Below are 15,307 nucleotides of genomic sequence, written 5' to 3' on the forward strand. Positions count from 1 at the left end.
ACTTACGGAAAAGTGGACCTACAAGTTTTAGGAATCCAAACGTTTTAGTAATGAAATCCTGATCCCACTATAGTCAATGGGAATTTTGCTATTATTTTAATGGGGGCCTGGATTTCAGCCCTTGCATTTAAAAAAAAAACAAAAAAACACAACCAAACAAAAAAAACCAACCTAAGTATTTTGTAGCAGGAAGTTTGTGTGTTTTTTTGAAAACAAGCCCTGAATGTTCCAATGTCCTGTATAGAACTGTAATACTCAGAAAGGCATTGCACAATGGTTAAGTTCATACAGCATTGTAAATAAATACCATGAAAACAAGTGTTTTGACAGTACAGTTCTTTATTTGTATTTGAATGCACAATCTATACAGAATATTTACAAGGCATGAAAATGGAAAACAGCACAAAATACAATTGAGGTATAAGCTAAGAGCACAGTATGTCATGTTTCAATAAATATAATTCAAAATTTGTAAACTAAGTGACCAGATAGATGCATCTTGTTTTACTAAAACCATATAAAATATTGGTTAATCTCACGTGAGGTAGAGGACAGCTTTGCATGTCATGTAATGCAACCACAGCAATGCTAACCATAAAACTGTACATTATTGGCAGAAAATTAAAAATTGCTGAACGCACTGATCATTTTATCTCAGACTTTTTAGTAATTTCAGAATAGTTATTCCACTTGTTGCCTTGATTAGAGATAGATTCTACAATGTTTTATCAGTTATTCTTTGTATTTGAAAGATTAATTATACTGCCAAGTCAGCATCAATAAATACTTCCAACAGCGAGCATGAAAACACAAAAATAGATTTGGTCAATCACAGACCTTATAACCCTGGAAGGCAACATAACTGCAGCAAAACATTTTTAGACAAACTTTTATGTTTCCTAGAATTATTTTAAATACAGTACAACTGTGCTTTCCTTGTTTTCAAGTGAGGTATCTACATTTGAAGAAAAATATTGTAATAGATTTTTATTACATTTAGCTGATTTTCAAGTGTTTTGCTTTATTTTTAAAACTTTTTGATTTGCTGTGCTTGATGAAGAAATGTCTCAACCCACCAATTTTTCAAGAGTTTTCCCAACCAAAATAGTAACTCAACAGAAAACAGAATTTCTATCCTTAATAATAATGGAGACATATCATGAAATGTACCATGCAGTTGGTTAAGTTGGTGACCTTTACTTTCACAAAAGTGACTACTGGGCAGAAAACTGACTGCCCTTTTGAACTAAAGGAGAACTGTAACAAACATAAAATACTAGAACCAACATACCAGTAAGGAAAATGTATGACTGCCTCTCATACTAAAAATGCAACAAACAAATATGACATTACCGAAATCTGCAGCTTTTTGTACTAAGATATTTTATTGTTGGCAGCTTAGATAAAATTACTTCACCATTGCAAGCACAGAATTACAGATAGGTGTATTAAAGTATTTTGTTAACTTTACCATACTATAAAAAGTTCTGTCATGTGGATTAATTACATGCATTAAGTGCAGGGGAAAAAATACAAAGTCAATATTTTTACCGACTAGTCAAAATATATACCCTACTAACAAAAAGTAAATTTTAGGAAGCTGACTATGAAAGTATTTCAAGGCCAACTTCACAACTAATCCTACAAAAATGTTTCTAAAATTTCATATCCCATCATCATTAACTGAAAATTTAATTTTTCAAAATTTATTTTAATGCTTTTTTCAAACTAAAGCCAAGAATGTATGAATAAAAAGTTGTTCATGACTTCTAAAAGGTGGGCCTGAGCAGTGCCTGACAGGCCAACATACCAGTAGCTTTATACACCCTCTATCTTTGCCTACTTCGCTAATTGCATTTTACCTTTATTATACACAAATAATTTTACACCTAAGCTATTAATATATTAAATATAGAATAAAAATACTTCAAGAATGTAAAACGTAACTACTATATTTAGCCAGATACTGAAGTTAAAGGGTAACTAAAGAATAACAAAAAGTAAAGCAAAGTTTCTTTGAATTAACTTCAAGATTTTGCTAACCTCTCTTTATCTAGTGTTAGATGGTTGCATTTTTGAGTCTGGGTGATTTTACAGCTTCCAAAATTACAAAAGATTTACTACTCTTCTAAAGTCATTACATTTTTCTTGCAGAGTCGAGTCCACCTAGTATATGAAAGTTTTCCTTTAAATTAAAAGGTATATTAATAAACTAGGAATTTGTGTTGAATATTAATTATTTTCTTCCAAAAGTGCTCTAGGCAGCTTTGCTTCTAGGGGTTCATTAATGAAGCTTTTAAAATTAAGAATATTTTAGTTTTTTTCTAAAAAAATTATTATTACGAAAATCTGGGAAACAAACTTCCTGTGAAAAGACCAACACACAGAAACTAAGAACAAAACAAACTTCACTATTAATGTATAAAATTAGCATCATAAGACTAAGAGATTAAGTTCATATTAACAGATTAACTTTTGCCACCAGTCTCTCTAAATGGGCATTCTAAGTCTGTATACATTGTCAAATAAGCAATTCATCATAATTACTCTAAGTCAGTAAAACAGCTCAACATAAATCTATTTATTCTAGAACTTATACAGTATTTACAATTTACTAGAAAACTATCTTTCAATGACTATGGACACAAAACCTATGGCACATTTGTATATATTTTATTACTTAAAATCCGTAAAAATTAAGTTTACACATGTGGAAATTATGTTATGTAAATGATTATTTCTTTAGTCAATGTAGGAGGATTACAGTAATTTTAAAATATTGTAAATTTAGAATTAAATGGCATATTTACAAAGTTACCTTTTAAAAGATTTTATTCAAATTTTAAGTGGGTTTTTGAGACAATTATTTTATACTTAAGAGGCCTTATCTGCAATGGGAATTGTTTTGCTAAAACTTACCACAGCTCCACCTCTCGTTACAGTAATGGGAATACTAGTATAGACTGTAACCACTAGCATTTTAAACACTGTGTCACATAGACGGGTTTTGAACAGAGTTAGATAGCATGTGCTTACAAGGCTGGGACATCCATGGAGCCCTGCCTACAGTAGCACTGGACTCCCACTGTTGTTACCACTGGTAAGTTGAACTAGTGGCAACAACAATGGGAAATTTTGCAGAAATCACCTAGCGTAGACAGAATCTAAAAGTGAAAACTGAATATATTACTACTACTGTAATTATCCAGTGAGGACTCTACCCATTCAACTACTAATACATGAAATACTGTGATAAATCAGCTAATTCAAGACTATTAAACAACCCCTTTAGGCCCTATCTACACTAGTGATTAAACTATGTGAGCCAACATCATTTGAAGTGCAAGATACGCTCTGAAAAGTAAGTAAAAATGGTATAATGGAATTTTTTACTGCCTCAATGACATTCAGATCAAACATTTTCAGTTCACGAGAAGATGGGGTATTTTCCCAGCTGTCAACTAGCACTCACACCCTAAGGCCTGAGAGCTAAGCTGCGTTCTTTCAGGAGCCAACATCCAATAATAAGGATTTTGCAGCTGGAATGTGGTCAACAGTTTTTTTTGGTCTGTAAACTAGACTAGAACACAGCTCACTCTCCCATAGCTATATTGACTATGTATACAGTAGAGAGACTTTTTTATTTTTTTTGGTCTTTAAAGCAAACAGACATGACGTTGAATACAAAAGCATAAAAGGAGCAAACAGGAACTTCTGTCCCCACCCCGCAGCCCCTTTAAATAGTTTGACTTGCCCAGTTTAGATAGGTATGCCCATTTTTAAAAGAATGATCCAAAGATGCCAGAGAGAAAATTTTGTGCTCTGTAATCCATAATGGCAAGGGACACAACATTTCAAACTGCTTCATTTAACCTGCTTTAATCCTCAGTGTAGATGGGACATTAAGAATTTATTAAAATTCTAAAAGCTGTCCAACACATATTCTTAATTTTACCTCTCCAAACTTGAACAAGCAGTATATGGCACATATGCCAACTTAATCTTTCTTTGTACAATATTTCCTATTTCATTGAAATAGATTGTGAAAAAATTAAAATGCATGCAAAGTTTTTAATTTTAGCTCACTCAGAACAAAAATGGAAGCAGACATTTTTATTCATGGTTTTATCTAACACTAGTTTAACCCTGGAGAGAACAACAAAGACACAAACACCGTAGCAAAACAATTTTAGTTAACAGTGGATTCAGAGTATGAAACATGGAACACGAAACTACTAAAAATATTTCTAATCAACAACTAAAGTCTGTCATTAGAGATCCTTCAAACTTTTTGGAAAGAAGTAAAAGACTGTATTTTTTCACCCAATTTTGTAATAATGCTTTTAATATGTCAGGATTCTAATAATAAGGCATTCTAAATCTAACCCTTTGTGACCAGGATTTTGCAACATTAATGTCAGGTACACCAATATAGGGATTCTGTACTTCTATTCATTTTTAAATATTATGGGTTGAACATGCAGTACTTTTGCAGATTATGGTAATATTTCCAATGTTATTTGACCATACAAAGTAACAAAATGACTTTTGAAGTGTCATAGCTCACTTTTTTTTTTTTTTTTTAACTTTTTACTAATTACCTAAATGTCAGTAAGGCCTGTTTCTACACACTAAAATAAATCTGTAGAGAAGAGAGACTTTTGGATATCAAAGTAACTAACACATATGAATGATAACAACTGTTATTCTCCAGAGCATTAATATTTTCAAAACAATGTTAATAATCCAAATGTTCAGGGTTTCTACAATATAGCCTCCAATTTTTTTTAAAGACTTTCTTCAATAGCTGTTACATGAAAAGGCTGGGGAGGGAGGAAGGAAAGGAGGGAGATGGGCTGGGAGCAGAGGGAAGGAGATTTTTATACTTTAAAATGCACAGGATTCCGTTTCAGTTGTTCCTTTTCACACTGAAATGCATAATAATGTTATCATCCTCCAAAATGCCAACAGAATACCACAACTTAGATTTTGAAATCCTTCCATTTTGATAATAGACATTTAATAGCAACTATTAAAAATAACAGTTTGAAAATTCATACAGATGAAATTATGGAAAAAAACTCTGGCTATTAAATTTCTGATGGTCAATCTTCCTTTATCAGCATGCCAACATGCAGCATTAATTTACAAATGAAAAGCTGCCCTTATTGTCACGGAATTTTTCATTGTAACCTAAATTCTGTTTTTCTATTTTAGGTTTTGAAATGATCAAAATTAAAAAATACATATTTCTATAACTGGATATGCAATGGGCAGCAAAATAAAAATGACAACAGTATATTTTAAACATATAATGCTACTTTAAAAAGGTGCAGAGTCCTCAAGCCTGCCTTAGAAATATAGGAAGAAATTGTTCTAAAACAAAAGGTTTCATACTATTAATAGCTGTCTGAGAAAAAACACCAGTACAAAGAAATGCAGATTTTCATTAGTTAAGAAAATCTAAAAATGTATATCAAGATATATATCATCACCTTGGTTTTTGTTTTGGGAACTACAAATACTTTGTCTTATCATACAGGTAAATTGCACACAGTTCAACTACAAACAACCCAGCTTGAAAGATACAACTGAGATTCCCTCTACCAACTTCTATTTTCTTTTGCCATTCTTTGAAGATTTCAAAATCTGAAGCTTCAGTTCCTTAATCATCATCTCTAACTTTTCTCTTGCTTCTCGTTCTTGTCTCAGTTCATCTTGGAGCTCTTGTCTATCTGTCTCTGCATGATCCAGTCTCTGTCTTAGTTCTGCCAACTGCACAAATAATTAAAAAAAAGGAGAGAGCAATTTTTCTTTTTTTAATTTTAACATATATATTTGTAAAGGCCAAGTATTCATTTAATGAGCCAGCTGATTAATGTTGTAAGTATCAGATAAAAATATTTCAGATGAACAATGTGTCTCAGATTAGTTCATCTTGACTTTTTTAAAATAAAGAATCTTTTTCAAAAAGTTGCAATGTACTGGTACACTATTTAATGGCAACAATGTAATACTATATGTGCATACCCACTGTGGTACAATACAAGTAGATTCCCACATTGTGTACACACCGGACCTTTGCTAGAATGCGGGATTTGGGATCCATGCGCGGTACCACGTTAATGTGGGGACCGCGTTAAAATGAATTGCAAATTAGTAATTAAATTTGGGATCCATGGCCACGACCATGTTATATGTGAATTTGCGCTACATAGATGCACATTCTAGTGAGGGTTCGGTGTACTTATATATGTTTTCATATTAGTATATAAACTGTCATACCGCATCATATCATTAGTACATGTAATCAGATATTAAGTCCCTGCCAGTGGTCAATACCGGATGCTTTTCATGTTCCATAGTTTTTGTTCTCTCCATTTATTTGCCTTGCCTGACAAAATGCTACTTTATTCCTTAGGCATTAATGTGCCTCTATAACTAAGGATGTCACCAAAATAAGACATGATGGGATGGTCAGGTATGATTACCTTTAGTTCAAACCAAAGAGAACTCTGCAAACTAAAGAGAAGAAGACTATTTAAATTAATAAATTTGCTGGTCTCTAAGGTGCCACAAGTACTCCTCATTCTTTTTGCTGATACAGACTAATCTGGCTACCACTCTGAAACCTACATATATATGTATAAGTTAAAACGAGCATACATATAGCACAAATAGTTTGAATAATATAAAATCAATGTGCTTACTTCACTAAGAAAGCCATGCTAAGTGAAAAATATATTGTAAAATACTCCAAAGCCAAGAAATTCAGAGTTATAGTTTAAACTCACTAGAGCGATAGAGAATTTAAATTAATTTGCTACATGAAGTGACCTACTGTTGCAAAGACAATGACCTCCATACCAAATCATTCTTGGCAAACTGATTAGTGTATACACTATACTCTTGGGATTACATACTATTATTTCAATGTCACATGTCGATCATGCTGGAAACTCATACCCAAAGTTAACCTGGTCGCCATGAGCATACACACACCTCTCTCCTTAGCAATCAATTCAATATGTTCAATATATTTTAATGTTGAAGATAAACTGAAGAACCTGATGACCAGTTATGCAAATGATACGATAATGCCAAGCTACAACTTCTCTCATAGAATTCTTTGCTCATTTCTGGCAATGACACTGATGAAGATTTTGTTGATCTGATAGCCTGAGGAGGTGATCTGTTAGAGCTGGTTGGAACATTTTGACAAAAAAATGACATTTTTGCATTGTTTTCAGTTTTCCAAAGAGTTAGTAATTGGTGACCTCTGAAGGCCTTTTTCCCCCATCTGCTAGTGTTCCATGTACAATGGGTGATGTGGAAGAAGAAGAAATATTGTTTTGAGAGACTAATGATACACCAACGTCAGTAAAGGGATTGCGGCTAATGGCCTAAATAATCAAAAATGACTACTGATTATAGGTAGGGCCCTGCATAAATCACGATTTTACAGAGCACAGAAATTGTAAAAATTCCCCCAAATAGTGAATATTAGTCAATTTCAAGGATGAGTTTCACAACTAAATTTAGTCAATTTCAGGGACAGAATCAATTGATTAAACTTACTTGTAAAATTAATTCTAGCCTTGAAACTGACTATACGTATTTGTAAAACTCATTTAATGCAAACTCTGGGAAATTCAATACTTTGCCATTCACACTGTTGTGAATTCACTGTTTTAAATAAATGTGATGTATACAGGACTCTAACTTATGGATACCTAACCTGAGATACCTTAAGGAGCCTGATTATCAGAAAATGCTAAACACCCATCCTCTGAAAATTGGGCTCCTTTAAGATATTGCAAGTTAGGCATCCAAATTTTAAGGCACCCAAAATCATCAGTCACTTCTGAAAATTCAATTCAGCATGTCTTAAAGATCTTGGATAAGGAACGATTTATATATAAAAGCAACTCAGCTAATATACAAGACAAAAAAGTAGAAAAGAGGAGAAACCTCTTGAATTTCCATGAAGTACCACTTTTTAATATAATTTCTATAGTATGTCTCTCAGAGGTGGAACCAACTCAGAAGGAGAAAAAAATGTACAAGTTTGCCCCACTGGTTCAAGGACCATTAAAAGGGTGAATGTTTCATTATCCATTTCAGCCACTGGAGTGTGTCTTATTCCTATGTAGGGGTTTTATATACATACCAGACCATCACTTTGGAAGCAAATTATGATGTTTGGAGGATTCCTATAAGTTCCCAAGGGATTTTCCAGATGATTTTCCAATCAGCTTTTTAAAGGCTTGAAATTAAATTACCTTTACATGTAGTATGTTTTAAAATTTCTTCTATTTCTTGTTTCTAGTAGTACAGGGAAAATATCTGAAGCAAATAAAACTGCCCTGCTGAGACTATGTAGAACTACAGCACTCACAGCCAAGTGCCTGTGTCATAAACAGAGAGTTAAGGGTTACTATTTCTTTCACCTGTAAGGGGTTAACAAACAGTGAACCTGGAACACCTGACCAGAGGACCAATCAGGAGACAAGATACTTTCAAATCTGGGTGGAGAGAAGCTTTTGTGTGTGTTCTTTGTTCTTTGTCCGTGTTCTCTCTGGGTTCTGAGAGGGACCAGACATGTAAGCAGATTCCTCCAATCTTTCTGAAAAAATCTCTTCGTTCTAATTTTTTAGTTAAGTATAAGCGATAAAGGTGGTTTTAGTCTTTTGATTGTTTTTCTTTATTGCAAATGTGTAGTTTGCTGGAAGTATTTTAATTTGTATTTGTGCTGGGGAGGAGGTTTTCTCTCTAGTGTTATAAGCTGAAAAAACCCTGTAATATTCCATCTTTGAATTTAACGGAGAAATTCTCTTTTTTTCTTTCTTTATAAAAGCTCTTCTTTTATAAAAACTGATTGATTTTCCCCCTTGGTAAGGCTCTAAGAAACGGAGTCTGTACCCACCAGGGGGAATTGGTGGGAAGAAGGGAAAAAGGAAGTGGGGGAAAGGTGCATTCCCTCTTATGTTTTAGATTCCATGGAGTTTAAATCAGTATCGCCTCTTGAGTGAGGGAAAAAGAAAAGGAGTGTGGGGAGGAACATTTCCTCTCTTGTTGTGATTCAAGGAGTTTGGACTCACGTGACTCTCCTAGTGTACCCAGGGCGGGAAAGATCTGGGAGGAAGAAAGGAAGGGGAAGGGAAATGGTTTATTCCCCTTTGTTGTGAGACTCAAGGAATTTGGGTCTTGGGGTCCCCAGGGAAGGTTTCTGGGCGGACCAGAGCCCCAAAACACTATACATTGGGGTGGTGGCAGCTATCAGATCTAAGCTGGTAATTAAGCTTAGAGGAATTCAAGTTGGTACCCCATTTTTTTGGACTCTAAGGTTCAGAGTGGGGCTAAAATACCATTACATGGTCTGCAGCGTTGGGATCAAAATCCAAAAGCCAGTGAGTTAAAAGCAAAGGCCAATAGGAGTATATTTTTCTTCTTTTCTATCTGCTAGCAGTGTGTAAGCAGAAGAGAAGGTTTTTAAAACTACAGGCAGAACAATTTTTTTTTTCCTTTTCTCCTTTCTGGTTGTGCAGAGAGACTGCCTGAAGGTAGGGACATTAAGTTTAACGAGGGTCTTTTGTTAAACAATGGGACTCCAACTGTGAGTCAAAAGGAACTCCAGCAAAACACATCTGCAGATGAAAGGGTTTTGTTTTTTTTGTTTCTAACCTTGTCGGGAAAGACGAGTTAGGAGTTAGAAAAGGCTCTGTTGCTAAGCAACCCTAAGGAGGCACAGAGAAACAGAATTTCAAGCAGTAAACCAGCAGAGGGCGCCCCAACACAAGAAAGCAGGAAACACGACTTCCAAGGAACGGGCAAAACTGGATGAGAGGGACAAATCAAAGACGCAGACCACAAGTGACAAATGGAAAAAAGAGAAAAAGAGGTGGACCTAAAAGAAAGAGAAGAAAAAATCAAACAGGCAGCCCACAAAAGAGAACAAGAAGCCAAAGATGCGGCCCACCAACGAGAAATGGAAAAAACAACAAAAACAGAGCGAAGAGAGGGAAAAAGAGAGAAAGCATAAAATGGACTTGGCGCAGGCCAGGCAGCATGCTCCAGCCAATCCTAACAACCCTTCGCTAGTCATTGTTCCACATCCCAAGAAATTTCCCACCTACAAGGCAGGTGATGACACTGAGGCCTTCTTAGAAAATTTTGAAAGGGCCTGCCTTGGGTACAGCATCCCTGAAGACCAGTACATGACAGAACTGAGGCCACAGCTCAGTGGACCCTTAGCAGAGGTGGCGGCTGAAATGCCTAAGGAGAACATGAATGATTATAAACTTTTTCAAACCAAGGCCAGATTCAGAATGGGGATAACACCTGAGCATGCCCGTCGGCGGTTCAGAGCCCTAAGATGGAAAACAGATGTGTCATTCCCCCGACACGCCTACCACATTGCAAAGAATTATGAAGCCTGGATATCAGGAACAAAGATTAACAATATGGACGAGCTGCACCTCCTAATACAAATGGAGCAGTTCTTAGATGGTGTTCCTGAGGAAATAGAGAGATACATCCTAGATGGGAAGCCCAAAACTGTAAACGAGGCAGGGGAGATTGGAGCCAAATGGGTGGAAGTGACAGAAAAGAAAAAAGCTACTGTCAAGGGGAGCGAATACCACAGGGGGCCCACCAACAATAAACCCTATAACCGAGGGCAACCCAGGACCTCACCTACAACCCAAGGAAAGCCCCAGACTCACTATTATCCCACCTCGCCAGTCTCCAGTAACCCACCTCGGCCCGGTGACCAGGCAGCTGGGCGATGCTTTAAGTGTAATGAACTGGGACTTATAAAGGCCAACTGCCCCAAGAACCCAAACAGAGTCCAGTTCATTACCCCACCATCACACCAAAGATCCCCAGGCCCAGATACTTCTCAAATACCCTTGGAGCGAAGGGAAATTTTGAGAGTGGGCAGAAAGAAGGTTACTGCGTGGAGAGACACGGGGGCACAAGTGTCAGCTATCCACCAATCTTTGGTGGACCCCAAATTCATCAACCCAAAGGCCCAACTGACAATTTACTCCTTCATGTCAAAAGCTGTAAACTTGACAACAGCTGAACTGCCGGTTCAGTACAAAGGCTGGTCAGGAATGTGGACTTTTGCAGTCTAGGACAATTATTCCATCCCCATGCTACTGGGGGAAGACTTGCCCAACCAGGTGAAGCGGGCCAAGAAAGTGGGAATGGTTACCCGCAGCCAAACCAGGCAAGCTTCCATTCCTGTTCCTGAGCAGAGGCCCCGTCTGGGTTACCAGAGACCCAGACAGAGGTAGCGGACCCGGATCCCCTGCCAACGACTGAAAGAGCCACAGTGCCTCCAGTCCCAGACCAGAAACTGGAAAAGCAACTAGCACCAGAACTGGTGCCAGCACTGACACCAACGCTATGTGACGAAGTGGGGCTGTTCTCAATGTTTCCTCTGAATACTGTAGGGATGCCTCAGTTTCCCCTATGCATTTCTTAAGTCGCTAAATGGTGGGATAAGGGAGTGTAAGTGCTGCAGAGCAAAGGGCCAGTGCACCTAAATGGCCGACATATTGTCTCCTGGCAACTAATGGCCTGGGCCCTTACCCCCTGCAAGGAGATAGCTAAAGGTATTGGAGAACAAAGGAATCAGGTGAAGCGATAAAGCCCAGAGGAGGAGGGGCTGGAGCGTGAATCAGTTTGGAGCTGGCTGGGGACTGTGGAGTGAAGTGCAGAAATGGTTGACTGACTCACTGCCTCCCAAAATAGACCTGGCTGAGGGGTCCTGTTCTCTGTATCTACAAACTCTGTTTTAGACCGTGTTCCTGTCATCTAATAAACCTCTGTTTTACTGGCTGGCTAAGAGCCATGTCTGACTGAGAAGCGGGGATGCAGGAGCCTCTGGCTTCCTGAGGACCCTGCCTGGGGGGACTCACTGTGGGAAGTGCACAGAGAGGCAGAGAATGCTGAATGCAGGAAGGTGAAGCCATGTGAGCTTCTTGCCCTTGAAGACAGTCTGCTCATAGAGAAGAGACTTCACCAGAGTCCTGACTGGCTTCATAGGGAGCAGTTCCAGAGCATCGCCTGGGGACTCCGTGACAAGCCAGTAGCTGCTTTTCATCTTGTGGTACCTTTAGTATAGAAAGGAAAATATAATTTTATTGATAAGCTGATCACAAAGCTTATTGATTTGGTCGTTTAGAATTGGTTTTTAAATAATTAGGATGACTAGATCTCTATGACAGAAGGACTGAGACCTGAAATAATTCAAGTTTCATGGTAAGCAAAATTTATAAAAAAGATATTTAGAAGAATCAGAATCCATGCTACCTGCTGATGTATCTAGCAGGATGACAGACGCTAGCTCCTATAGAAAAGAACAATGATATAGATTAAAAGTTATTTAGTCTAAAGAAGTGAAAGTCACCACAGCTTTTGACATAGCAACCTTGGAGACAGGAAAGCTGGGGGAACTTCCAGAGGTAATGAATCGGGAGACAATCATGGGATGAGGAACCCAGACTGTGGCCGTCCTCTCCAAGAGGACTCTTAATCAAATGCTTCTATGAAAAGTAGAGGTGGCCTCACCTGATACTGTAGTGGACTCTGACACCAAGGGAAGCTGTCAGTCTAACTCAGGGGTCGGCCAACCTTTCAGAAGTGGTGTGCCGAGTCTTCATTTATTCACTCTGATTTAAGGTTTCACGTGCCAGTAATACATTTTAACATTTTTAGAAGGTCTCTTTCTCTAAGTCTATAATATATAACTAAACTATTGCTGTACGTAAAGTAAATAAGGTATTTAAAATGTTTAAGAAGCTTCGTTTAAAATTAAATTAAAATGCAGAGCCCCCTGACCAGTAGCCAGGACCCAGGCAATGTGAGTGCCACTGAAAATCAGCTTGTGTGCCGCCTTCGGCATCCATGCCATAGGTTGCCTACCCCTGGTCTAACCAAAGTATGGCCAGAGAAAGGGCTGCTTTCAAGAAATATAAGCATTCTTTTTTTCTCTACAACTAAAAACGAGAATATTTTATTTTGTTTAGCTTACAAGTGCAAATCTAAATGTATTAAGCAAACCATTTTTGTTTTAACTGCATTTTCTCCTTATTGTTAAAAAGTCCCGTTTTTATTAAATTACTGTGGTATGGTTTAATGCAGGCATCCCCAAAAAGAAGAGAACTGCATAACCTCTAAGGAGAGATACTGACAGGTAAAGAGTTTCTGTACCCTATGTCCCCTTCAACATAGGACACCTCTGTACACGCCTGTTGACCAGTCTCCATGAGCTATGTTGCCATCAGGTGAACAAGAGGGAAAAGGCCAGAGAAAATGATGAAAGCTGGTAGTGGTACAGGTAACATACTTCATCATAACGTTCAAAAGCTGACCTGGCAACAGCTTAGTACAGTTAACTTTACTTGGCAATTTCATAATTAACTAGGTGGTGCAGGACAAAACACAAGACAGATTTCAAACAATATTTTTCTCCTTACCTGTGCTGCATATTCAGCTTCTTTGTCCTTTTCTAAATTGGAGTCACAGGTACACTTCTGCCTCATCACTTGTTCCAGTTTTTTCTCCAAGTCTCTCTGCTCAACATAAAATTCTTCCATTCTTTGAGCATGCTCAGTTTGCAAAGATTCAAGTTCTTTCTGTAAATTCTGCTGCTCCTCAGTTAGTTCCTTCATAACTTTAGAGTTACTTAACATTTCCACTTCCTGTCAAGAAACGATGAGGATTATACACAGAGTTATACTAAAATCACTACAATCAAAATCGGTGTTTCTATTAATTTAAATGGGTATCTGGAAATACTGAGGAGAAACAAACAGATTGTCCACTTTGCTGCTGTGTAACTAGGAGTGTTGAATTCTGTAGTAATTATGCAATATAACAAAGTGGTATTGTCAAACACCCAGAGCTTCCAGAAACCAACTCACAGGTCGCAAAAGTGAACCTATGTGAGCAGCCGTTTCATTTTATAAACCAATTAAAATAATAAGAATATTACATTTGTTCTTTTATATGAAAATGCAGAGATCAAAATGGGCTGGCTTGTGGCAGCTTAGCAAGTCAGTATTTTTTCTGGATATTGCCATCTTTTCCTCTGTAGTTTTAATATTTTTTTTAAATGAAAGCTAAGTCTCTGAACCAGGTGTAATCAACTAGTGATATATATCAGAGTCTACAGGCAGCCTGAAATAGTAGCTCTGGGAGGCGTGAGTTATCCCATTTTACCTCAGTTGTGTTGATTCTAAAGTTAATTATACCAATGTTAAAATGGAATTAACTACTTTATTGCTGGTCAAAGAACAGATGAAACAAAGACAACAATCAACTGACAAATGCATGAAAAGCATGCATGAAAGAGAGAGAATCACACTGTGAAGATATGAACAATCTGATGCAAGTGGCCTCAAGTGGATAGACTTTAATGTGTGATTAGAGCTTACGATAATTATATTTAGCTTTTTCTTCAATTCAGTTCCTGTACTACAATTTCTCTGATAAGTACCTATGGAAGAGAGGGTTTTGCGGCTAGCTATGGAGAGCTGCAGAGGTCTCTGCTACCACAAATAGAAGGGAAAGAAATCTTCTGTATTTAAATTGTTTTTTCTTTGATTTGAGTTTAACAAAGAAGCACAGCCAAGCTGGTGATGACAATATACTTTCAAGAGGAGAGATATTTTTCTGCTGCAAGGGGAAAAACAGACAAACCTAGCTGGAATATTTAGTTAGAAAGTTACTATAAAAGGGAAATCTTTGTAAGCAGCCTAAACAGTAAATATAAACATATTTGAAGCTGGCAGAAGTGGTTAACTGAAAACTTAAGTACTACATGGAACCAAAGAGGAAGATAATATTTATACTTTCACAAAAGTTTATTTTTGTTTAAATACCAACACATAGCATCTTTCATCCACAGATCTCAACACACTTTACAAAGGTAGATAATGATCATTTTTCTCCATTTTACAGATATAAAAACTGAAACATGGAAAAGTAAACTGACTTGCACAAGGTCACAGTGAGACAGTGAAAGAGCTGACGACAGAACGCAAACCTCCTGACTCCAAGTCTGGTGCCTAGAGATTGACCCATAAAACTTCCCTGCAACTCTGAAACAAGTCTTGTACCTAGTGCTGGTGCCCATTATAAAAATTAAACATCTACCAAACTGTGCCACTAGAGGGAAGGACTGGTGAAAAACTATATTGTGGTGCATGGAATCAGAGTCAATATTCCAAAAGCTATCATTTGGTGATAAAAAACCTTGTGGGATCAGTCAAACCACAACCAACTAAACAGAAAA

At 37.1% G+C, this 15,307-nt stretch overlaps 1 protein-coding gene across 1 annotated transcript in view; it reads right to left on the reverse strand.

Annotated features, from left to right (window-relative positions):
* Positions 1-321: 321 nt before the first annotated feature.
* SKIL (SKI like proto-oncogene) overlaps positions 322-15,307 on the reverse strand; it is a 34,782-nt gene continuing 19,796 nt past the window's right edge. The window contains exons 6-7 of the mRNA XM_032783689.2: positions 13,488-13,712; positions 322-5,775 (exon numbers count right to left, since the gene is read on the reverse strand). Coding sequence (XP_032639580.1) covers positions 5,614-5,775; positions 13,488-13,712 — 387 coding nt within the window. The 3' untranslated portion in view covers positions 322-5,613. The remainder of the gene's footprint in view (positions 5,776-13,487; positions 13,713-15,307) is intronic.

Source organism: Chelonoidis abingdonii, chromosome 8 (genome assembly GCF_003597395.2).
Source record: "Chelonoidis abingdonii isolate Lonesome George chromosome 8, CheloAbing_2.0, whole genome shotgun sequence".
In the NCBI taxonomy this organism is placed as follows: Eukaryota; Metazoa; Chordata; order Testudines; family Testudinidae; genus Chelonoidis; species Chelonoidis abingdonii.